The sequence below is a fragment of the Mesoplodon densirostris genome, chromosome 14, assembly GCF_025265405.1.
Source record: "Mesoplodon densirostris isolate mMesDen1 chromosome 14, mMesDen1 primary haplotype, whole genome shotgun sequence".
Taxonomy (NCBI): Eukaryota; Metazoa; Chordata; class Mammalia; order Artiodactyla; family Ziphiidae; genus Mesoplodon; species Mesoplodon densirostris.
This window is the reverse complement of record NC_082674.1, coordinates 60,998,008-61,024,230: the sequence shown is the minus strand read 5'-3', so window position 1 is coordinate 61,024,230 and position 26,223 is coordinate 60,998,008. Positions and strand designations below refer to the sequence as shown.

The window sequence follows — 26,223 nt, the reverse complement described above, 5'->3', positions numbered from 1 at the left end:
GGTACGCGGGCCTCTCACTGTTGTGGCCTCTCCCGTTGCGGAGCACAGGCTCTGGACACGCAGGCTCAGCGGCCATGGCTCACGGGTCCAGCCGCTCCGCGGCATGTGGGATCTTCCCGGACCGAGACACGAACCCGTGTCCCCTGCATCAGCAGGCGGACTTCCAACCACTGCGCCACCAGGAAAGCCCTATACTGTACACTTTTAAATGGTTAAAATGGTGACTTTTAGGGTCTGTGAATTTTACCTCAATTTTAAAAAAATCCACTTCACTCTCACCTTGAAGGTATCTATCTGAAGCAGGCTGTTCTACCTGCTCGTGAGGGCTGGGCCGAGGGAATGCAGAAGGGCTTTGAGATAGACAACAAGAAGAACTAACACTGTGATGGCTGAGAAGAGCCACAGTACCCCAGGCGGCAGACTGCTGAGCGCTCCCTCTGGAATGAGGGGCACAGAAAGGGCTAAACACGTCTGGCTCTTCCATTAAGCATCAGAACAGAAATGATTCTGTGTTCAATGGACGATTAAAAGTGCTCAGCCAGGGCTTCCCTGGCGGCACAGTGGTTAAGAATCTGCCTGCCAATGCAGGGGACACGGGTTCAAGCCCTGGTCCAGGAAGATCCCACATGCTGGAGCAACTAAGCCCGTGCGCCACAGCTACTGAGCCTGTGCTCTAGAGCCTGCGAGCCACAACTACTGAAGACCGTGCACCTAGAGCCCGTGCTCCGCAACAAGAGAAGCCACTGTGATGAGAAGTCCACGCACTGTAATGAAGAGTAGCCACCACTCGTCGCAGCTAGAGCAATTCTGCATGCAGCAATGAAGACCCAATGCAGCCAAAATTAAATAAATAAAAATAATTTTTTTTTTTTTTTTTTTTTTTTTGCCGTATGCGGGCCTCTCACTGTTGTGGCCTCTCCCGTTGCGGAGCACAGGCTCCGGACGTGCAGGCTCAGCGGCCATGGCTCACGGGCCCAGCCACTCCGCGGCATGTGGGATCCTCCTGGACCGGGACATGAACCCGTGTCCCGTGCGTCGGCAGGCAGACTCTCAACCACTGCGCCACCAGGGAAGCCCAAAATAAATAAATTTTAAAAATAATTTTTTTAAGAAGTGCTCAGCCAGACACAGAACTTATATTTGGGTTGGATCTGAAAGATCACCAGTTCAACCCCGCCTGTGCAAGACCCTGCAGTAAGAAGCCTTTAGTCTCACCTGGACTGCTCAGTGTTTACAGAGTCCTGTCTGGACCATGAAAGCCCCTCAAGCCTCTGGAAACATCTCCCAGGACCCCCGAGTCTTCCTCTGAAGCTGAGCATTGTCCGTTTCCCTTCTGTAGGGTCGGCCCCCGTGGCCCGGTTCAGAGCATGGAGAGAAGGAGGGAGCAGAGGTGGGTCAAGGACGCAAGCCAGGTAGGGGGAAGGATTTGGAGGAAAGAAACAACAGAGAAAGGAGCAAAGGAAAATCCAGGAGAAAGAAACATCTGAGGGAGGATCGGTAGACTTAAGGCAAAGATTCAGCCCTACGAGCCCCCTCAGAGATCCTGAGAAACCTCCACCAGTTGTAAAGGGGGAGCCCCCAACCCCTCTCACCGCCTGCTGCAAATCACTGTTGTGGGAAAAGCACGTGGACTTTGGAATGACACGGACCACCACAGAACACATTTTCTGGGAGACCCTAGGGGCAGCAGTTCTCAAATTTTTGGTCACAAGATGTCATTCTTAAAAATTATTGAGGCGGGACTTCCCTGGTGGTGCAGTGGTTAAGAATCTGCCTGCCAGTGCAGGGGACACAGGTTACAGCCCTGGCCCAGGAAGATCCCACATGCTGCGGAGCAACTAAGCCCGTGCGCCACAACTACTGAGCCTGCGCTCTAGAGCTCATGTGCCACAACTACTGAAGCCTGAGTGCCTAGAGCCTGTGCTCCACAACAAAGAGAAGCCACAGCAATGAAAAGCCCGCACACCACAATGAAGAGTAGCCCCTGCTTGCTGCAACTAGAGAAAGCCCGTGCGCAGCAACAAAGACCCAACGCAGACAAAAACAAATAAATGAATAAAATAAAGTTTTAAAAAAATTATTGAGGGGACTTCGCTGGTGGCGCAGTGGTTAAGAATCCGCCTGTCAATGTGGGGGACATGGGTTCGATCCGTGGTCTGGGAAGATCCCACATGCCGCAGAGCAGCTAAGCCCATGAGCCACAATAACTGAAGCCCATGAGCCTAGAGTCCGTGCTCCACAACAAGGGAAGTCACCGCAATGAGAAGCCTGTGCACCGCAACAAAGAGTAGCCACCGCTTGCCACAAAGACCCAACACAGCCATAAATAAATAAATAAATAAATAAATAAATAAATAGATTTATTTATTTATTTTTAAAAAAGAAAAACTTCCATAGAAAAAAAATTATTGAGGACCCTAAGGAACTTTTACTAAGGTAACTTGTATCTATCAACTTCTACTGTATTCAAGGTTAAAACTGAGGCATTTAGAAATATTTATTTAGTAATTAATATTACATTAACAATAATAAGCCCAGTACATGTTAACATAAGTGACATATTTTTATGAAAAATAACTAACTTCCAAAACAAAGGTAACAGAAAAGTGACACTGTTTACATTTTGCAAATCTCTTTAATGCCTCACTGGATTCTCATTATCCTGTCTACATTCAGTCCATTGAGAGGTCTTGTTTTAGTTGACATCTGTGAAAAAAGCCCAACCAGACATATAGTTGGAGATGCATTTTAATAAATTTTCAGATAATTGTGGATCTCCTTCTCTGATACTGCACCAAAACTCAATAAGGTCTTCGTAGCTGCGTGTGGGCTTTCTCAAGTTGCAGCAAGCTGGGGCTACTCTTCATTGTGGTACACGGTCTTCTCATTGGCGGGGCTTCTCTTGTTGTGGAGCACAGGCTCTAGGCGCATGGGCTTCAGTAGTTGTAGCACATAGGCTCAGTAGTTGTGGCTCGCGGACTCTAGAGCGCAGGCTCAGTAGTTGGGACACAGGAGCTTAGTTGCTCCGTGGCATGTGGGAGCTTCCTGACCCAGGGCTTGAACCCGTGTCCCCTGCATTGGCAGGCAGATTCTTAACCACTGTGCCACTAGGGAAGCCCTCAATAAGTAATATTTCTTAAACCTAAAGGTTAGCTACAGTGTGAAATCTGAAAGCAGAGTGATGAACATTTTGTACTCTGTTACATTAAAATCCATTGTCCTATCTTGCATTTTGAATAAATCTTCTATCCACACGATTCTGTAACATCTTGCATTGCTCATTTGGGAAGTTTTTGCTCACTGAGTTATGCAGACCTTCCAATGTTGACACATTTCACTATATAATACTGAAAAATCACATTCATTAATATCACCATCAGTCTCATCAGAAAAGTCATTAAATACTGGGAAACTGGAAGACAGAAGCTTTCTAAAATTCCAGTTTTTGTTTGAAAGCTCAAATTTTATGATGGGCAACAAATGATAAACGTCAGCTTTTAAAGTGTCAGGCTCACTCACTCATTTTCAAGAAAATGTCTATCAGATGCCCAAGTCTGAACGATCATAGTTTGTCAGTCATTCTTTCAAGTAAAAACAGTATTCCATTAAAAAAAAAAAAAGCCTAGTTCAGCATGCCACCCAAGCGGTCACACAGTGCTTTTTCTTGCAACAGTCTTCATTTTCCAGGGTGCAGCAGAATGCTCTGTGCATACTTCCCATCTCAACACAGAAAATATTACAAACACGTGTAACTCCAGATCAAGATTAATAAACTTAATATTTGCACTGCTTTATCAAGGTCATTCTTCAGTAAAACTGGCTTTTTTTCCCCCCAAACTGTGAGTACTGGCTTTTTTTTTTTCAAATTACATGAGGGTGAAAAATAAAACAACTAGTACAATTTGGTGCCAAAGCCCTCATTAGTCTTAAGGCACCAACAGTTTTACCTTCCAGTGCTATTGTACCAGTTGTACAAATATGGACTCAGCAAAAATGGCAAATAGCATCTTAGTGTTATTGTGGAAATAGCTTTAACCTTGCTGACCTGCTCAAAGGCCTGGGGATTCCCCCAGAGGTCCACGTACCACACTTGAAGAACCTCTTAGGAAATTCATTGAACATCTCAATTTCCTCATCTGTAAGGTCATAATAATACCTCCCTACGGGACTGTAGTGAAAATTAAACAAGATAGGATGACTGAGCTGCCTGGCACACAGCACGCTCATTAAATGTGAGTTCACTTCCCCTCCCCTCCCCTCTGTGCCCCACTCTGATGCATCTAGTGAATTCCTACTGATCCTTCAATGGGCAGCTCAGTTGTCTCTGCTCAGATAAGCCTCCCCTGACTCCCAGACAGAGACGGTTGCAAGCTGTGACCACATGTATCGAACAGCAGGACAGCTGTTCTGTGTGTGCTTCTATGTCTGTCTGTCTCCCCAACTAGAGTGTGAGCTTCAGAGAGCAGACACCATGCCTTCCTCATGTTAGGAACCCTAGAATATAGCAAGGTGCCCAGTAATTGGGTGCCAAATGAATGGGTCCTTTTCTTTCCCAAGCTGACTGCAAGTTCACTTCCTCACTAGAGGACAGAACGGCTCTTCTCAGAGAATGCCGGTGACTGCATTCGCAGAATGGCTACATGTCAACAGACAGAGGGGATGAAAGAAAGTACAATGGGGGGCAGGTGTCCTTGGGGGGCCCAGTTATCTTCTTAAAGGTTGCCCAGGCCTGCCCTGGCTGAATCATTCTGAATCCCCTTGGGGGCCGTGTTGGCGTGGCTCCAGCAGAGGTTAAACACATGGCTTTGGAGTCATTCAAAGAGCAGGCACTACTAAGTGAACTTGTCACCTCTCTAAGGTATGGATTGTCACCTCTCTAAGGCCTTATCTCCCTTGGCAGTAAAATGACAATAATAAAGAGTGTCTTCTTTATCAGTTTTGAGGGGATATGAGATGCTATCTAAGTGTTCACTTCCCCTCCCCTATCAACTTTCCATGACCTACAGGAGTAACATGGAAAATTCCATCTGCAGCCTCTCTTGAATTGTCCACTTGGAAACATATCCAGGTGCTCCTGGCTAAGAGCAACTAAGAAGTGTCTGTGTGTGTGCCAAGCCCTGTGCAAAGTGTCTTTTAAACATTTTCTACTTCCTGCCTTCCCTGAAGATGAGGAGAACAAACGCCCTCTAAGGGATTTCACTAAGTCCCGGTTAGAAGGGCCAACTCTGGGACCCTCTGGATGACATGAAGCGAGTTGTCACTGATAGGCTCTACAGCCCCAAACAAGAGCCAGAAAGAAATGAAACATGAACCCGGCACAATCACATGACTTACAGACGCCAAGAAAGAGGAAGGCAGGCTGCTAACTAGGAAACAGTTCCTTCCTCATCATGGATTTAGACCTGTCCTGTCCTTGATCATCAATTCTGGCCTTGAGAGATGTGGCGTTACGTCTGTAAATAAACAGACTCAAAAGTTAAAGATACAGGAGAGCTCACAGCTCATGCTGGGGTTGGGGGAGGGGATTACCTCCTCTCCCCAGATTACTCTGCAGAACTGGGGGCCAGCAGGCATCCGTGAGAATCATGCTGGAGCCCTAGGGTGTGCCTCCAGACTGAATGACTCAGTGAAGGGGCCTGAACCCGCCATGGGAGGACTCTTCTGGGCCCCATGCAAATTACTCACTTGTTTCCCCAGCCTACCCACCCCAACTCAACCCACACTCCGAGACCAGAGTCCCCTATGGCTGTAGGGTAGTGTTTTTCTTTTTCTTTCTCTTTTTTGTTTTTTGACCGCACTGCACAGCATGCAGTATCTTAGTTCCCTGAGCAGGGATCGAACCCGTGCCCCCTGCAGTGGAAGCGCAGAGTCCTAACCACTGGACGGCCAGGCAAGTCCCTAGGGTGGTGTTTTTCAAACTGCAAATTGGGACCCATTAGCAGGCCATGACAGCAATTGAGTGAGTTGACCAATATGTCTTTCTTTTTTTTCTTTTGCGGTACGCGGGCCTCTCACTGTTGTGGTCTCTCCCGTTGCGGAGCACAGGCTCCGGACACGCAGGCTCAGAGGCCACGGCTCACAGGCCTAGCCGCTCCGCGGCATGTGGGATCTTCCCGGACCGGGGCACGAACCCGTGTCACCTGCATCAGCAGGCGGACTCTCAACCACTGCGCCACCAGGGAAGCCCGAATATGTCTTTTTAATGACAGAATAGAGAAGAAAATTTCATAGCACATCTTTGGTGTAAAAGTACTACTACTCGAAAATTTTGGTTATATTTTCACATGCATACTTACTCATGTGTGTACTAAGTCTTGAAGTAAAATATATTTCTTGTTGTGGATAACGGTCCCAAAAGTTTGAAAATAGTGCCTTAAAGGAAGATTGTCAGAGGAGAACTGGTGAATAAAGAAATCTTGGCCCTTGCGTGCCGAGAGCCCAGGTATGTGACAGAAGATGATGTAGCACACCGTCCTGGTCCCCCACTGGAGCCAGTTTTGATAAAGACCATGGGCTGTGGGAGGGGATGTGAGAAGGAGCCTCAGAGATAGGAGCAAAGTGAGGGTAAGAGGACAGTCCACCCTGCCCAGCCAGCGCCTGGGCTCACCTGGCTGAGCAGTCTCCACCGGTGGGAGTTTCACAAATCTGACACCTGAGCATCAGACGTGGCTGTGGCTTCACTCGAGAAGCCACATCACTGCCCTCTGCTACCCACCTGGTGAGGTCTACCTGTCAGCCAGGTTGCTGTCTGCCCTGCAGTCTGGGTCTCAGGCCTCACTCATACCTTCAGGCCCATCTAGTGGGGACAGACCCCTTTCAATGGCCCAGGATGCTTGTGAGCCCTGCCCTGCCCTCGTCACCAAGTCCTGGACAGGCACAGGGGTTACAGCGTAGAAAGGAGCACCCCGATCTCTGGCAGAGTGAGCGGGCGATCCCCCTATAGCAGAGAGAAGGCAGACTCCCTCCCCCAACACGATGATAAGGTCACGGTACATTTTGGAAGCAGACAAAATGCTTGTCTTCGTAACACTGATTCAATGGACTCTTTGGGGCTGGAGGGATCACAGAGAAGACAAATGCCAAAGTAGGGACTTCCACTGAGGGTGCACATCACGGTCTGTAACCTGCTCCCATGTTTCTAATGCCTGTGCAAAGAGGATTTACAAAAAGGCTGAGAAATACTGGTCCATTTCCCATTGCATCTCAAAGGCACCAAGGCCCAGATATCCACTGACAGATGAATGGATAAACAGAATGTGGGATATACACGCAACGGAATATTGTTCAGCCTTAAAAAGGAAGGAATTTCTGATACATGCTACCACATGGATGAACCTTGGAGACATCATGCTAAATGAAATAAGCCAGTTACCAGGGACTTGGGGAGGGGGAAATGGGGAGGTATTATTTAACAGGTATAGATTTTAGCTGGGGAAGATGAAAGGGCTCTGGACATGGATGGTGGTGATGGCTGCACAACAATATGAATGTAATTCATACCACTGAACTGTACACTTAAAAATGGTTAGGATGGTAAATTTTATATTATGTGTATTTTTTTTTTTTTTTTTTTTTTTTTTTTTGCGCTACACGGACCTCTCACTGTTGTGGCCTCTCCCGTTGTGGAGCACAGGCTCCGGATGTGCAGGCTCAGCGGCCATGACTCACGGGCCCAGCCACTCGGCGGCATGTGGGATCTTCCCGGACCGGGGCACGAATCCGTGTCCCCTGCATCGGCAGGCGGACTCTCAACCACTGCGCCACCAGGGAAGCCCTATATTATGTGTATTTTAGCACAATGTTTTTTTTAAGTCCAGGTGGAAGATGGTGAGGACACAGGTAGCAGGCCTGGGGTCTACTGACAGGCCTCTCTGGGTGGGGAAGGCAGAAGTGGTGGCGGGAGCAGAGCGCGTCTCAGATTCTGACAGGGATGCACGAGTGCTGCTGGGGCCGTTCACCTAGAGAGGGAGCAGAGAGGAGAAGAGATGGGGCATCTGGGAATCCCAAAGAGTGAGAGACGGGCTGTTTCTGCCCACCAGTCAGGTAACAGGACCCGCTGTCAGAGAGGCAGGGCACCTTCAGATCCTGCAGGCAACCTCAATGCAGTCTCCCATTTAGTCCACAAATATTTATTGAGGACTTGCTCTGTGCTGGGCACTCTCTTGACACCTCATTAGAATACCCATCAGAGGGACTTCCCTGGTGGTGCAGCAGTTAAGAATCCGCCTGCCAGTGCAAGGGACATAGGTTCGAGCCCTGATCCAGAAAGATCCCACATGCAGCAGAGCAACTAAGTCCACGCGCCACAGCCACTGAGCCCACGCTCTAGAGCCCTTGCTCTGCAACAAGAGAAACCACAGCAATGAGAAGCCCGTGCACCACAATGAAGAGTAGCTCCCGCTCGCTGCAACTAGAGAAAGCCCACACGCAGCAACAAAGACCCAATGCAGCCAAGAATAAATTAATTAATTAAATAGATAAATAAAAAGAATACCCGTCAGATAAACAAAGCGATAGAAATTCAAAGTTACCAGCAGAAAACCAAAAACTGGTGGACAAGAGAGATGGTGGTAAACAGAGAAAAGGCAGCCCTGGCTTCTGCTGAGGGAAGGCCTGCTTTACTTCTTGGCACAGATACCCCCTAACAAAAAGGGTAGGCAGACTCTGATAACTCTGATACTTGCCCCACCATCTGTGCCCTGACTTAAGACTGCACACCCCAAGACTGGGCAGCAGTCACTCCCTGCCTTACCTAGCAGAGCCCTACTCTTCTCACCTCAAGAACTCCCACCTCGATCTCAATCTTTCTAAATCTTAACTGAAAACATACTTTCCAGAAAATGAGTAGTCAGGAAGGGGTGGTGGCAGGTGGATATACTGGCTGTGATGGAATGCTCTCTAAGAGGGGTAGTCTTTAAACTCAAAAGGCCAATTAGAACTGGGGAAGATATTTTAAACATCTATGACAACATCTTAATGTCCTTAATATGTAAAGAGGACTCACAACTAATGAAGAAAAAGACAAACATCTCTTCCCTCCCAAACTGGGCAAATTAAAAAGCAATTCAGCAAGAAATAAATGCAAATAGGCAATAACATTGAAAGGTCACAAATACTATCTGAACCTAAGAAATTGTTAAAAATTTGCATAATGATGCTTTGTGTTAGCAGAATTATAAGAAAATAAGCCCCCAAACTCAGCTAATGGGAAGACAAAGTTGGTACAGACTGTCAGGATAGCAATTTGGGAAATGTGGCAAAGCCTTAAATATGTCTATAACCTCTGACATAGCAACGCCACTTCCAGTATTTACCAAAAGGAAATAGTTAAATAAGTGGGCAAAGATTTAGTCACCAGGGTATTTCTCATAGTGACAGTATAATTTAAGCTTTGGATATAAATATTAAAAAATTGATACAACCTAAGTATTCCTTAATAGGGTGTTGATTAACTGAATTATGTTGTATCCATGTAATAAAATAAAACTTAGAAGGTGTGTAGAAGAATATTTACTGATACAAAAAAATGCCTCTGGCTTCTTACTGAGTGAAAATGTAAATACGCAAACATCTGGAAAAAAGATATCTGGATGGGATTATCTCTAGGGAGGAAGGCAAGGGGTCTAGGGACTTCTGGTGGAGGGGTAGAACCGGTAAGGTTCAATTCCTTGACCTGAGTGACAGACATGGGTGTTCCCTTCATAATTTATCCATTAAAGCAGGGTTCCTCAACCGTGGCCATATTAGCTTCTGGGGTTGGATAAGTCTTTGTTGTGGGTGTCCTGGAGCTGTCTTGTGCACTGCAGGATGTTTAGCAGCATCCCTGGCCTCTACCCACAGTAGATGCTAATAGCACCTCATCGTCCCGCCCAGTGGTGACAACCCAAAAGTTCTCCAGACATTGCTAAATGTCCCCTGAGGAACAAAATTGGCAACTGAGAACAACTGCATTAAAGCGTACATTTATACTTTATGTACTTACTTAGGTGTTAAATTTCACACTAAAATTGCTCTTAAAAAAAAAAGAGAAAAAAGAATCTTGGAGGAAATACGTCAAATTGTTGACAAGTTAATTTGAAGTATAAGGATGGGGGGCTACTTTTTACTTTTGTCTCATCCTTTTTTACATTGAGTACATGTTACGTTCACCTAAAGAAAACAGGCTATTTTCCATGCTTTAAAGTAACTTTTTTTTTTTTTTTTTCTGCGGTACGCGGGCCTCTCACTGCTGCGGCCTCTCCCGTTGCGGAGCACAGGCTCCGGACGCGCAGGCTCAGCGGCCATGGCTCACGGGCCCAGCCACTCTGCAGCATGTGGGATCTTCCCGGACCGGGGCCCGAACCCGTGTCCCCTGCGTCGGCAGGCGAACTCTCAACCACTGCACCACCAGGGAAGCCCTAAAGTAACTTTTAATATTCAAAAAGCTAGATTCAGAGAGTCCAGTGTCCTTGCAGCTCACCTGCCCTATACCGGTAAGTCACGTGGGCCCACCTACAGATGGTTTTATAAGATCCCCAGGAGATAGATGAGAGGGGAGGGGGGAAGGGAGAGAGAGCGACTGGAGAGACACGGGGAGGAAGAGAGGACTGATGGGAGGAAGGAAAGGGAAGGGGCAGTAATGACTCGGGTTCTGGCTGGTGAGCCTAGAGGAAGCAGGGTAGAAAGTCACTAAGTGGGGGCACAGGAGACCCAAACTTCAAGGAAATAAGATGTTTGAGCTCCAAGGGAACAGGGATCTGGTTTTGTTCTTGGATGCATCCCCAGCCCCTCAAACAGCACCCAGCATGTAGTAGGTGCTCAATAAATATTTGTTCAATGAAATAAATGCATGAATGAATGGATGTAAATCATGGCATTAGAGGGTGGGAAATGGGCAGAGCAGAAGAGAAGTACAGCTCATTAAATGCTATAGGAAATGAAGCTGTTCATTCACACAGATGGTCAGTCAAAAATCTCCACCATGGCCCAGGTACTCATGGTAGTTAGTCATGCTAACTAATTAATTAATATAAGAACAAAGGGATGATAAGTATTCATTAAAAGCCTCTATCCTAAAGCCCTGAGAGAGGGAACACATAAAAGGGCCCTCAGAGTCCAGCCTCCCAGAGCTCATAGTCTATTTTGGGAGGCAGGTCCTGAAATTACATCTGAGCCTGGAATGCCCGGAACAACTGTGAGACAAGTGGGCCCGGCCAGGCCCATGCTCCTCGGGCTCCGCTCCGAGTGGGAGCCCAGCACACAGTGCAGAGACATCTCTGCAAGCAGTCCAGTCCCCTCTGTGCCATGATGTGTTCCAACAAGGCTTCTCACCCCTGATTGCGCTTCCTGTACATTTGGAGATTTTTTAGAAACACCTATATCTGGGCCCCTCCCCGCAGAAGTTTCGCTTCAAGAGAGGAGGGACAGGGAGTTTGGCAGTGGTTTTTCTGAAAGCTCCCCCATGCAATTCTGATATGCAGCCGGGGTTGAATACCCCAAGCTAGATGATCTGTAAATTCTGGGTCTCATTCTAACAGCCCCTTTCCCTAAGCATCATCTCAGCCCCAGAGTCCAGCATGAATACCCCTGTAGGGTGGGGGAGGTCACATTAGTTTCACCTTTCACCACATCTCACATCAGTTTCTCTCAAGATGTGGTTCCAAAATGGCCTGCATCAGGTATGGAAATGCTAATTCTTAGGTCACTTAAACCTGCTGCATCAGAACCTCTATGGATAGGACCCAGGAATCTGTCTTTCAACCACAATCCCCAGAAGATTCTCAGGCACAGTAAAACATGAGAACCATTGCCCCAGACTGTTGAGACTCCCAGGCACATCTGGAAGATGGTGAGTTACTGGGTCAGAAAGGGCACACACTAGAGAGTACCACCTGTTTGCTCTCAGCACCAGGCATCCTGATGAATAGGACAAGATGCCGCCCTCAAGGAGTCCTGCGATCCTAATTATGGAGCGAAGTACTGAGCACAGCCCGGCTGGGGCGAGTGCAGTAGCAGACCTAACAAGGTGCTGTGCATCCAGAGAGGAGAGACTAATGATAGCCAGGGGAATCCTGGGTGCCTTCCTGGAGAAGGTGGCATTGTAGCTGGGCTTTGAAAGATAAATAGACTTTGAACAGCTGGAGATGGTACATTCCATTATATTTCAGTTTTGCTAGGAGCTTGTCAGTGCAAATAAATAGTAAGGCATTATAAAGGGAGGGGAATGCAGAGATGGGGAGAGGACAGCAGGTGCATGTGCTCGGGGTACCTGGGCTGGGGCAACAGCCAAGAAGGACCTCGATTGATTTGGACTCAAGGGCACTGCCCACTCCAAGCACTCCCTGCCATGACCAGGACACTTCCCCAGGTTTCCATTTTCTTGTCTGCAGAATGGGGAGATTAGTAGCTACCACAAAACCGTTAGAGAACCAGGGAAAGAGAGTGGTGAACAGATGCAAAAGAAGTCCAAAGCATCTAAGAGACCTAGGCTGAGGAAGGGCCCTGGGCTCAGGGTCCTTGGGGAACTTCTTTCCCTGCCAGTGTTGGCCCCATAATTTCCACACAAGAATGGCTTAGGAAGAATCTGAACCTAAGGGAGAACTAGGGACCTTGCTTGATGCTGCATTTCATAGTAGGCACCCAGGAATATCACCAATTAATGAAAACAGAAGAGTTTTCTAAACTGTTTCGACTCACACTTTTCAAACAAGGAATAAAATGTAAATGGTCATACAACAAAGAATAAAAGCTACAGTTAGTTCTCACTTTGCCAAATTGTGTCTTTCATCTACGGTTATCATCATTTTGGGGTGCTTGGGGAGCAGATGGCGATCGTGGGTCAGAGCTAAAGAGCCCCCTTGGTGTTCCCACCTTTTTCTAACCTCCTGAAAACACCAGCCACTTGTCCCTCTCCGTTTGACCACCTTTTGCGCCGCACACGTTTTTTAATTCCACAAAACCACAGGATACACCTCGTGGTAAGAGGAAAACCCTCTCCCTTTCCTTAATTATCTCTCTTTGCAGAACCGGGGTCCTGACTCACGGCCATTGTTCCTTCTCTTAATTTTGACAGATCCTTCCTCTTCCCTTTCCCCTCCTGAGATACCTCTTCCCGTGGGAATGTCTGCCTTGAGGCGGGAGTTAAGGGTGCCTGGTGAGAAGGGGGCGGGGTTTGAGTCCTTTGGGGTGTTTGCCCCAAACAGAGAGAGACCCTCACTTGTCTAAGTACCACAGGCAGGCATTTAGGCTCTTTACATTTAAAAAACTTCCTTGAACTCTCAAAATTTTTTGTATCAAGGCTACATCCGCCTTATTCTATCCCTTTTCTTCCCAACTGAGACACGGCTGATTCAATATGGCCAGTGCTGAAAAGATGGACGAATGAATGAATGAAATCAAGACACAACTTTCACGGTCTCCACAACCAGTTTTTAAGCGATCCTATTCCTCTCTCTTCCGCACCCATCCTCCAACCCCGCCCTCATCACTGCCCGCTAAGGGCTCGCACATTATTCCCTCTGGGCTTCGGTCTTAGAAAAGTGGTAACTGTTGACCTATTATGGCACTTCCGGTTTTCCAAAATTTCTGAACACAGTGGCATTTATCGTGCTCGGTTGCATCCTCCTCGTCCCCTCGGCAGAAGATAGGACCGAAATTTCTCTGAGATTTCTGTTCTTGCTGACGGGGAGGAAACTATGGCTTGGACTAGAGTTAGCGCCGGAGCCGGGGCGGCAGACCCGGCGGTGCGCGCGCAGAGTCGGTGGCGCGGGCGCACGGGCGCCACGGCCACGGGGCTCTCACCTCGAAAAGTCAAGCTGGCGACCGGGTCGCTGCGCCGGTCCTTCTTCACACTGGGGAGGTTGCTGGCCCTCACCAGCTGGCAGCTCAGCATGGTTCGGCCGGCCCCCACCGAGCAAGCGCTCGGCTCCGCGGCAGCCGCACCAGAGAGGAGCGAGCTGTCGCCTCCGCGGGAGAAGTCCCGGCGCCTGGAAGAGGCCGCGGCGAGGACACCGGACACCTACTGTGTGGACCCTCCCCTCCGGCCCGGGTCCGGATCCGCCCTGCCCGCGGAGGGCGGGGCGGGCCAGGGGTCAGCCTGGCGCCGGCGGGGGCGCGGGTCCCCGCCCCCGCCAGGAATGGAAGCGCAGCTGACGCGGGGCGCACGGCTCGGCTGCGCAGCTGGGAAGCGTTGCTCGCCCGCCTGCTAGTGGGAGCCCGCACCTTCCCGGCTACCCGCCCAGCCAGCGCGCCCGGCCCCCAGCGCACCAAGGCCGACTTCGCTTCCGCTGCTCTCCTGCCCGAAGGGCCCAGGGGCAACTAGGTGCGAAGGCGGGAGGTGGGGGAAACCCGGCTTCAGAGACCAGAGTATGTCCGCGGGAAACTGCAAGCGCTGCGAGCACTGGAGGAGGAGAGGGCCGAGCGGCCGAACGCGCGCTGCGCCCTGAGCCCCGGGCGCCCACGCCTCTCGCCTCGGCCCACCTTCCCCTTCGACCGCCCTCGGTGCCCCGGAGGCCCGAGAGACTCCGACGCTCGAACTCTCGCGAAGGGTCTCTGAGCCTTCTCCAGAGCAGTCCGGGGTCACTCGTCTTCGGAGGCGGAGGGCTGCATCCTGCCCACTCGGTACCCTGCCACATCCCCAGCAGCAAGCTCTAGGTCCCCTCGCCCGCACCGTGAGGGGAATTGCCTAGAGCGTGAGCCTCGAGTGGTGACAGCCTTTAGCGCGCGTTCCCGTGTTACGTCTGGTTCCTTTCCAGCTGATGAACTTCTTGGCCACAGGTGGCTTCTCACCTCTATACCCCTACATTGCAACACCGAGCACCCGACAGGCACTGTCCCTCCTCCCACCTCCCAGGTCCTCACTAGCTTCCTCACTCAGCCCCAATTCAGTGACTAGTTATCGTCATTCTGCTGCACAAGATCACAGCTCTCTTTCTCTTCTCTCGTTTTGAAGATCCAGCATTTTCAGGTGGCTAAACAACAACGTGGTGAAAGCCAGCCCTGCCTACTCCACCCCAGCCCGCTAAGCACTAAAGGTGCTGGAGAATAACACAGCTAACCTGCTGGCCTCACCTGTTATTTCCACCCCTGACTGGTGGATCCTGAGTGCCGATAGGCAACCACACTACATCTCCACAGCCTCTTCAATCTCCCTCTCTCCTAGACAACTATTTCATACTTTTCTCTCCCCAAACCTACAACATCCCATCACCATCCTCCCTCTCAGTTTGCTTTTTATATGCAAAGTAGAGAACTTCCTCAGACTCCCGCCTCCTAACTCCCGTCAGCTTCTGCGCCCAAATCTTTTGCTCTTTCTCCTGCTGTTCTAAACGAATCATTTGTATTCCTAAGCCCCGCTGGGCACTTGGGCACTAGATCCTACCCCCCCTCACCCACTCGATGACAAGTCTGAGGCTGTCCTCTCCCCAACCTTAAAGGCTGCACTTTCTCTAGCTGGCTTGTGCCCTCTTCCTCCTGAATCTACCACTCTCCCTGGGTGACCCCACTAACCCTCATGATGAGCTGGACATTTACTTCCTCTCCAACATCCAAACTTCCTCCCTCTCAGCAGAACCTGACTATTCGGGTACTACCCCTAGGCCTAGCTCCAGATCCTGACCTATCTGAGACCATCTCCTGGCAATAGCTATTGGTCCAGCGATGGCATATGTCCCGAGTTGTTCTCCTGGAGGGATAACTTATCCTCCGTGAATGGACAAGCCCAACTCCCTCTCCTGCTTCGTGAGAATAAGGAAGCATGTAGATCCAGTTGCCGGCCAGCTCTAAGATGTAGCAGACACCAAGGACGGCAGACCAGAGAGAAAAATGGAGTCAGCCTGGGTCCAGGGTGACTGTGGAGCTGTCCACTGTATATGCCCAGAGCCCACCAGGTCTCTGGATCATACTGTGGCCTGGTACTAACAGGGCTTCCTCCCAAGAGGACTTGTATCGGGAATAAAAATCACTTTAAGGGCTTCCCTGGTGGCGCAGTGGTTGATAGTCCACCTGCCGATGTAGGGGACACAGGTTCGTGCCCCAGTCTGGGAAGATGCCACATGCTGCGGAGCGGCTGGGCCCGTGAGCCATGGCCGCTGAGCCTGTGCTCCGCAACGGGAGAGGCCACAACAGTGAGAAGCCCACGTACCACATAAAAATAAAATAAAATAAAAATCACTTTAAGACTGTTTATTATTAAAGTCTTTTTGAGGTAGGATTTCACTTACTTGCAGCCTAAGTCATCCTTACTGACTTTGGTACCATCTATGTGCCCACAGCATCCAAATACCTCCACCAAGACATTTCCACCACCACCCTCTCCTGCCTGGGCTGCCTCTTAGCTGGTCACCTCTGGTCCATTATCCACACAGGAGCCAAGTGATCTTAAATATAATCAGGTCCCTCCCCTCGTAAAATCCCTCCAAGGCCTGCCATGCTCTTGGAATAAAGCCTGGCTCCCTTTCCTCTGCATACAAGGTAAGACCCCTCAGCCCCTCACTCTCCAGCTCCAGCTCCAGTGGCTTCTCAGTTTCTGGAACACGCTGAGCTCCCTCCAAACTCCCTCCAAGCTCTGCTGTCACCTCCACCTGCACCTGCCTTCCCCCCTCTCTTAAAGGGCCACCCCCACTCACTCTTCAGGCCTCATCACTTCCGTGGGAAGCCTGTGACCTCCTGGTGTAGGCTGGGTCCTCTGGCAAACAACTGCACAGCAGCACTTTTCCTTCTTAGCGCTTGTCCCAACTGTAAGCAGTAACTATTTGTTTAAGTGCTGGTTTGATGTCTAGCTAGATGGTGGAGTCAGTCGATGAGGGGAGAGCCCAAGTCTGTCTCAGGCAGCCAGGTGTTCCCAGTGGATAGGAAGGGCTGGCCTGGGGTTGGTGTGATGGACATTGTACTTGGCTCCCCAGTGTCCCTTCCACCCCGTGATGTGAAGTGTGCTGTTCTCAAAGAGGATAGTACTGCCCCCTAGGGGGAATTTTGGATCTGATGATTGAGGATATTTTTTACCATCACAATGATTCCTGACTTTGCTGCTTTCCCCAGCACACCACACCCTGCCCCCTAGCCCTGCTCTAATCGGTCTGAGGTGGCACAGGAAATCTGTAGGGCCATATCTAATAGTTCCAGAGGAATATTCCAAGGGACTTTTGCAAACACTTGGCTTATGTCCAAGGAACAGGGTCTCCACACACCTGCTCAGTCCACCAGAAAAGCAGCAGCTGGTGGCCTGAGCCCTGGACACTTCCTGAGGCCTCTTTTCCCATCCCAACTTCCAGCTTCCCAGCCTGGCTACCCTTCACTTCTCCCTGATAGGATGGCTGACTCTTCCCTTGGAGGTGTTATCCTGGGTGGTGCTCAAGGGGGCTTCCTCCCAAGGGGACTTGCATCAGGAATGCAGCTCTTGCGGACAGTGTGCTGAGACCTCAACTTGTCCCCCTCAAAGATGTTCTCCCGGGGCTTCCCTGGTGGCGCAGTGGTTGAGAGTCCACCTGCCGATGCAGGGGACACACGTTTGTGCCCCGGTCTGGGAATATCCCACATGCTGAGGAGCGGCTGGGCCCGTGAGCCATGGCCGCTGAGCTTGCGCGTCCAGAGCCTGTGCTCCACGACGGGAAAGGCCACAGCGGTGAGAGGCCCGCGTACCATAAAAAAAAAAAAAAAAGATGTCCTCCCCTCCTGCCATAGAAATGTTCCAAGGAGCTAGACCTGGAAGAATGGTCACCCACATAAATAGACTACATTTCCCAGAACTCCCTCAGAGCTAGATGTGGCCAGGAAACCAGGTGATGACCCATGAGATATGAGCAGGAAGGCTATGTGTGTCCTGCCCAGGCTGCAGTGAAAACATATCCCAGATCATCATATCCAAAATTCCCCCAAGGGGACAGTACTATCCTCTTTGAGAAACACGGGCTTAGCCTCATCATGGTGTGGAAGGGACACTGGAGAGCCAAGTACAATATCCACCACACCAACCATGTTGTCAAAATGACCATGGGGGATAGCAGGGAAACAAGACAGAAAGGATCCGGGGGCGTGGAGAGCCCTGTGGGTCAGAACTTTACCAGCCTGGGCTGCCTACACATCAACCATTATGTGAGTGAGACCATCGTGCCCCCCACCATCAGTTAGGGCTCGCTAACCAACAGCCAGGTCTGCATCCTACCTAAGGCCTCAGGTAAGGGCGGCTCCTCGGCATCCTGGAAAACTCCAGCCCCACTGCAAAGGTGACAGGGCCAGCTTAAGAGCCACTGTTGGGTAGCAAGTGGGTTAGGGTGGTCTCGGGTGTCCTCGGTCTGCAGCGGCTTGAAGCAGGATTTCAGTTCCTGGCCAGAGATTGAAGTCAGGCCACAGCAGTGAGAGCACTGAATCCTAGCCACTAGACCAGTGGCCAGTGACAAGAAAATGAATTTCCACAAAGAAACGGAAAGTAGTGAAACAAGTAAAGTGTTTATTAGGAGGAAAAAGAGTACGTGTGGGTAGACACACGGGCGGGCTCAGAGAGAGAGTCGCGCCATTGTATTAGTTTGAATGACTTCTATGGGGCATTTCTTCTGGGTTTCCTTCGGCCAGTCATCTTGCTTTGCTGGTTCTGAGTCCATATTTGGTATATCTCAGCGTCCTCCTCTGTGTGTGTGCGCATCTCTTAGCCAAGATGGATTCTAGAGAATAGGCCTATGGGTAGGTTGAAGTCACTTACTATGGGGTGGCGCCCCCTCCCTTTTTGACCTCCAAGGAGCTTTTCTGTGTATGTGTAGTTGGGAAGGTCTCCTTGACCTGAATGAGGAATATGTGTTCTTTTATCTCTTATCTGGGCAGGGCTTAGCTTCTCCTCCCTCCTGCTATTTTGGAGTATCTGTCCACAGGGGATGAACTCCAGCTGTTTAGCCTGGGGCTCATCTATCTCCTGCCTCAAGGGGACCTGCTTTGAAGCTGAATTTGCATAGCAAGCCCAGTTTTTACTTACAATTTCATGTTAAGCGCAACAGACATTTCAGAGCTAAAAGAGGTAAGGCGGGGAGGGGACTAAAGCTCTCCCCTGTTACCCCATCCGCGGCGTCATGGTTAGGTGCTGAGTGATAATCCCAAGTGAGAGGAGACTGGCTGCCTGTTCCCTGGAGAGTCCAAGAACCAAGGTCTCCCAGATTAAACAAAACACCATCAGATGCTGCTACTGGTGTCCCCTGGGACACATCCAGCACATAGACCTGCTGTCTTTGATCAACACAATGTTTTAGAACAAAATTGTACTTTAAACATTAGGAGATCTGGACTTGTAGCATCCCTTGAAAAATCAGAGAAGCTGGCGCACGATCCTAATTTTCTGCCTAACACTGACTCTCTGGCACCTGCAGCCGGGAGCATGCATCTCGGCTCACCCTACTCACTATCACTCACCCAATATGCATGCGCTTCTCCCTCTGGCCTTAGTTACGCCACCTGCCGTGCTCCCATGGGCATGTGGGTTTGTGACCCTCTTCTGTCACCTAGATGGGGTCCTTCCTCCCTGCCAGTCAAGGAGGAGATACTTCAAGGAGAGCCCCTTCTTGCTTTTGGAGTTGGCCTCCTCTGGCTCAGTTCTCCTAATGTCTGGGGCCTTGTTTTTTCCCAAGGCCTGACATGGGGTATCCAGGAAGCAAATAAACCTTGCCCTCTGCTTCCAATAACACCAACCTGGAGATGAACACTCTGCACGTGAGCTTACAGGATTCCTCAGGGCACATTTGCCAAAGTCCAAAAACTTACAGGAGTACGGATGGTCCAATGCAAGCTTCTGCCCTCCCCCCTCATATTCATTGAAGAATTTGTGTCCCAAGGATATCCCAGTCCGACCAGCTGGGATTAGAGAGGCAGTCACATGTCTACCAGGGGTGTCGGGGTATAGACTGCACATATAGCTGTGATTCTGGTTATGGCCATGGTCATGTGACCGACTGCCTGGGAAGAACTCTCCCATAGCAGGAACAATCAGACGGCCCTGCGTCCATCCCAGTGCACCCTTTTCTAGCCATGTGTCCCAAGACGTGAGATTTGACCTTTCAGAGTCTGTTTCCACTTCTGTGAAATCGAGAGAATGCTACTTCACAGAGCTGTTGGGAGGATTAAAGCAAACACTAAGGTTTCCAGCCCAGTGCCTGCCTGGCGCACAGTAGGTGCACGATAGATGTTAGTGCTCTTCTTGCTAACATTTTAGCCTAATGAACCAATCTGGAAAGAGACCAGCATGCAGGAAGTAAAGAAAGAAACAGATTTTGGCCTGGGGAGAGGGACTGAGAAGGTTTGTGGGCTCAGGGAGTCACTAGAGGGATAGATACTTTTCCCAAGAAAGATCCAGCCCGATGGTGAGGGTCACAGCCAGCCATCAGGCAAGTGGACATATGTCTTGGCCTCAGAAGAGACTGCTCAGGGGGGTGCGGAGGGAGCAGCCAGAGGAGACAGGACCAGGGTCCCTTGGGGCCGAGGGGATGGCCACTCACTTCTCAGCACATTGTGCCCAGTCTGGTAGGACAGTAGATGAACCAACAGAGCTGGTGATAGGCCGGACCAGGCAAAAAAGATAGTGAAATGGACGTGTGCAGTGATTTGGATGTGTGCAGTGATTTCTTAGTACACGTACAATACATGTTAACCATAATAATAATTATAATAAATATATATATAAACATATATAATAATAGTAAAATAGTTAACATGTATTTAAGTGCCAGGCACTCTTCAAAGTGTATTATGTGGATTAACACATAAACTCTTCAGAACCATCCCTCCAAAGCAGGTACTATTATTAGCAACACTTTATAGATGAGGAAACTGAGACACAGAGGTTAAGTAACTTGCCCAAAGACACACAGCTGGAAAATGACAGTGCTGGGATTCCAAATCCAAGGTCCCAGGCAGTCTGGGTCCACAGCCAACACTCTCAGCTACCGTCCTTCTTTCATTCTTGTTCCATGCTCTCATCCCACTGGAATGTGACCAAGGTTGCCAGCTATCTGCACTCCTGAGCCCCTCCACCCCACTGGATTGGCTAAGCTTGGGGCCTATGCTTACAGTGCCCCCTTTCCAGAGGCCCCCAGGTGCCTGCCACACCCACTGCAGGCTGCCCACCTCAGTGCTCCATGATGCATGCCCCTAGCCTTAGCTTATCAGTCCCTGAACAGCCATCCCAGGCCTAACAGAGGCCTTGAGATGGTCTAGCACAAGAGTACTGCCCAGACGGAGCATCCTGGGCCCACTGGTGACCGGTCCTATGAGATGCAGAGAGGGTGATGCAGAGGGGCAGAGACCCCTCTGAGATAAGAAAGCATCCTCCAGACCAGAGAACGAGAGTGGGGATGTCAGGGCCTGAGGGAGAACGAGTGTGGGTGGCAGCAGGGACAATGTGTGAGATAAGGCAGGTGTGAGGGGGCCACGTACAGACAGAGACTGGCTCTGGGGTGTGAGCCGGACCTGGGCCCACTCCTGCCCCTCCACCTTTTACTGCTTGTCTCTTAAAAATCAGAACTAAGACCAGAGGGAAATGGTAGAGCAGTTAAAGATGGGGTTCTGGAGCCAGACTGCGTGGGCCTGAATCCTGATTCCACTAATTACTAGTGTATGACTTAACCTCTTTTGGGTGTAGAATGGGGGTGATAATGGTTGCTACCATATATGGTTGATAGGAGGATTAAGCGTCTACATGGTACAAATTACAACTCGAACATGATAGAACTCATAGTAAGGGAGCTCTATTTAGAACAGTGCTTACACCTAGTAAGCACAAGTATCTGTTAAATATATCTCACAGGATCGTTGTGGGGTTTTGAAGAAACGGCATCTGAAAATGGTACATTGTGCTTAAAGAATGACCATTCTCTCTGCTTGCGATGAATACACTTTTCAAAATTGGAATCCTGCATCTCTGGGTCATTCGTCATACACTGCCCTCCCTGCAGCCTTGCACTCCCCCCGACTCTGACTCAGTCCATGCTGGGTACCCCACGCACAGCCCTCCCCTGTTCTGGCTCAGGCCCAGAGTGTCTCATGTGTGGGCAGTGCATGGTATGCTTTCCAAAGCACTTTCTTATTCATGAGCATGGACGTTGAGAATAACAGAGGGCGTGATGATGGGGGTGGGAGGGGAGCTTTGGTCACTGTGTGACCTTGGTCAGGCCCCTGCACTTCTCTGGGCTTATCTGCTCATCTGTAAAAGGGGATGATATCCCTGCCCACTGGCCTCACAAAGCTACTGTGAGCAGGAAATGAATTTATGCATGCGGGGAGGTACCTGTGAAATTATGAGATATTACAAATAGGTAGCCAAAGGAGGGGGTCTATGGGCCCTAAAACCAGCAGGTCTGGGAAAGCCAGATCCAGGCCAGCTGGTGCGGGAGGCCTTCCCAGAAGGGTGTTCTGCTCTGAGGAGTGTCCCTGAGACCAGAGCCTTCTGTGTAATCATTCACCAACCTGGCCCTGGTCGGGAGAAGGAGGGTGAGCAGGCCTGAATGCTGCAGGGAGGCCAAATTTGGACATGAGTGAAGAGCTTGGCCAACACGCAGGAGGTGGACTGTGGCCAGGGGTGGGGGAGGGAGGGCCTGCACTCCCCATGACGGCTTGGCAGTGACTGTGATGGCTGGGAGTGGGGGGGATCCAGAAGGCCCCCCCCCCGAAGCCTGAGGATCCTCCCGGTCAGCATAGACAGTGTACCTCGTTCATCGCCAGGGAAGGGGAAGCCCACCCAGAGGAGCCAGGCTGCAGGCAAAAGGGAGGACTGCAGACTGACAGCAGACAGACAAATGGGGGGAAGGGCTCAGTCAGGGCGAGGATGCAGGATGGGGCGATTGCTCCACAGGCGGCCCTGGGAGCAGAAATGAGAGGAGCCACGCCAATAGGATTTCCTCTAGGTAAAGCACTTCTGGGGTGAGAAAGGGCTTCCCCTTTCATTATTCATTATTCATTCTTTCCTTTCTCTTACTAGGGTTCTGAGCTTGGTCTGGGTAGGGGCGCCATGAAGGCTGGTCAACTGTGTGGTCCCGCAGGGAGGTGTTGGGAGCTGGGGGTGTGGTCAGAGAAGGTGGAGGAAAACCTGGTTCAGGCTGAGTGGACGCCAGAGGAGACAAGACCCCTGAGAACAGAGGCAGGGGCTCCAAGGTGACCTTTCTTGCATTTCATTGTGCACTGGACAGCTCCAGAGGGTGCTCAGCCCTCAGGGGGCCCTGTGCCAGGCAAGGGGTGCTGGGGTGGGCGTGGCTGCCTAAAGCACAGGGTGCCTGTTTTCCCTCTGGCAGCAATGTATCCTCCCTCCCCTCAGCCAAGGGGCTATTTACAGAGTGAATGGTGCTCCCTGGAGGTCTGCAGCCTCAGCCCAGGGCCCTCAGCCAGGCTGCTAGTCCGAGCCATGCAGATGAACCACTGGCTTGGCCTGCCCAGAGCCAAGGTTTCAGAGGAAGCGTGGAGGCCCCCGATTGGTGCCCTCGTTCTCCTCCTGGAAGCACCTTGATAAAGCTCATTTCTGAAGGCAACTGTGGGAAGCTGGTCAGAACAGGTCAAAGCAACGCGTTAGGAAAAGAGCACAGCTCGAGTGTCACCTCCCACTCCTGCTACCCCCTTCGGGGCACACTTCTTTCCAAGGCCAAGGGCCCATTCAGCGATTCCTCCTCGAGAAACCCAAAATCTCACACCCAGGAATGTGTCTGTGTGTGTGTGCACATTGCTATGGACACATGCCTGTGTTCTGTGAGTTTCTACTCCTTGGAACTTGCAGGTGTCGCATGCACTTCCGGTGTGCATGTGTCCAGGAGCACATGGGCACACGGGCGTCTGGGAACAGGTAGATCCAGGAGCTTGTGAAACTGAAAGGGAATGTCTGCTGGATGGCCAGGGACCAGCTGATGCTATGATTGCCGGAGGCCTGGGATGCAGCCAGATCTCCGGGGGAGAAAGGGAATGACAGGTAACAGAGGCTGAGAGTGAACCCACAGGGTGGGTGGGGAGGTGGGCTCCCACACTCCTGCCCTCTGGTCCTTCTCCCTCTGTATGGCTCCAAACACACACACCCAGCTGACCCCAGCTCTGGCTCCACCCAGAGGGGCGTCGCAGAGAAGCAGACAGGGCACAGTCATCACCTCCTGGAGTAGTCCATTCATCACCATGAAAAGACCTTCCTGTGGGAGGTCTCAATCTGATAGGGGAGCAGGCTCCCCTGCTCAAGGTAGCCTCAATCTGATGATGGAGGTACCATCCCCAACATGCTAAATTTCCCGCATCCTGTGCCCAAAGCAAGGGTAGGATCCCTGGACCGATGGGCGATGCCTCTGCCCCCAGTGGCCGCCTGCCTGCCGGCCCAGGCTGTAATAGAGAGCGAAGGCCGAGGAGAGCCGCCAGGCCCGGGCCGGGGCGCGGGGAGGGAGTGGGGGGCGGGGGGCGGGAAGAGCTGGATTACAAATAGTCTGGGCACCAGTCTTCCGGGGAGAGGCGGGGTGCCCTGCAGTAAAACGCTTTGCAGCACACAACCCGGAAAGGCCTCTTTTAAGAGATCCTGAGAGTGCGAGGAAAGATGCTGGCCCCGTCTTCCAGGCCCCTATTAGCCCCAACCCGGGCTCAGCTTCCAGGCCTCTCAGCCACCTCTCCCTCTTGCCTCAATTTCCCTCTGAGTCGCCTGTCTCCGAGGGTGTGTGTTTTTGCAACACTCAAAGTCAATCTGGTCTGGGCGAGGAGTCTGGCCTCTCACGTCCCGGTGCTCTCCGGGATGGAGAGCCGCGGCGTCTCCTCTCCGACCCCATCCTCCCCTCCCGGGAGGGATCGCGGGCCCCTCCTACCTGCAAACACCGCAGAGCAGTAGGCATCGCTGATGTCGGAGTCCGGGGTGCGGACGTTCTCGGCGTAGAGGATGAAGACCCTCAGCATGACTGGCGGGGAGTCAGGGCCCAGTGCGCCCAGGGCGCGGAGAGGGCTGGGGAAGGTCGGGGACGGTCGAGGCGCAGCTCGTGGGTTCCCTCACTGGAGAGAGCTGGCGGAGGGAGAACCGCTTGAATCACTGGCTCCCGGCTCAGAGCAGCGGCTCTTAAAGAGGAACAGGCCAGTCCCGGGCTGCTTCAGTGGGCTCCACTCGGTCCGCGCCCCGGCTGCGCTCAGCCCGCTTGTCAGCGGGTGCTCCGAGGAGAACAGGGGCTTCTGCTCACCTTCCACCCCCGCCGCCCTACCCGGGCTCGGCTAAGCTGTAATTCAATGCTCCGGCCGCAGACTCTCCCAATGACACGGCATTTTGCACCTGGCGGTGGAACAGCGGACTGGGCGGCGGCCGCGAGGGCTGAGGGCTGGACCAGGGCTCCGGGCGCCCAGCGCAGTTCAGATCTCGCTCCTGCATAGGAGAAAGGCTTGGTCCCTCCCCTGACCTTCCACCTCCGGCAGTGCGCGACGCCTAGCCCGTCGCCTCCTCCTGCCGCGGGGATTCCAGCACTCCCCCTCGGAGCCAGACGGCCGGACCGCCCCGGGGACGCGCTGGGGAGCAGGCGCGGGGCCGGCGCTTTCGCGAGAGAAGACCAGAGCTGAGGAATTTCATTGACTGGCAGCGCCGGCTGTCTTAAAAACTTTGTACCCCTCTTCTCTGGTTGTAAAAACAACACATGCCACTTTTAACACAAAATCATGAAAGAAAGAAATCACTGAGTCTGAAAAATACAGTATTAACATTTGTTTATTTACCAGCCCAGACTTTTTCCTGTGAATTGCATGCATATACGCATGTAAATTAGTCTTTATTGTACACCTGAGCTCAGAGTGTCTGTGCAGTTCTGTGTCCTGCTTTTTCATGTACCATTTTCTTGCATCATTAAAAATTCTTTATAAACAATTTTTTTCAATAGCTACCTTATTTTCTATCATATGAATGTCTTAAATTCTCAAAGCTTTCTCCCATTGCTGCACATTTAGGCTCTTCCCAGTTTCTTATCAACAGAGTAGTGAGAAATCGTTTTTTATATAAAAACTGGGATATAAACCCATCTTGAGCCCCCCTCTGCTTGTTCCTCAGATGGGATTCCTAGCTTTGGAATTATAAGGGCACAGGACATGCCTTTTTTTAGGCCCTAGTACCTTTTGCTAAACTGCTTTCCGGGAGCTGTGTGGACCCACTCCCAGCAGATGGCTGACTCACCTTCTAAAGTGGGCCACTTGGATGGGTGTGGGTGTGCAGCTGTCAGCAAAACTTCTCCCCCAGCAGCCCATGGGGGTAGCACACACTCCCAGGGCAGGAAGGGTCAGCTGCTGACAGGG

At 51.1% G+C, this 26,223-nt stretch overlaps 1 protein-coding gene across 22 annotated transcripts in view; it reads right to left on the bottom strand.

Moving 5' to 3' along the window:
• Positions 1-25,363, bottom strand: part of DYSF (dysferlin) — a 239,464-nt gene extending 214,101 nt beyond the window's left edge. For 10 of the 22 annotated variants that reach the window (XM_060117348.1, XM_060117346.1, XM_060117353.1 and 7 more), the window contains exon 1: positions 13,780-14,013. In XM_060117348.1, the coding sequence (XP_059973331.1) occupies positions 13,780-13,870 (91 nt within the window). In that variant the 5' untranslated portion in view covers positions 13,871-14,013. Of the gene's footprint in view, positions 1-13,779; positions 14,015-24,767 lie in introns of those variants that run through there. The other 12 variants (XM_060117354.1, XM_060117358.1, XM_060117356.1 and 9 more) reach the window with 4 other exon arrangements.
• Between the last annotated feature and the right edge of the window lie 860 nt (positions 25,364-26,223).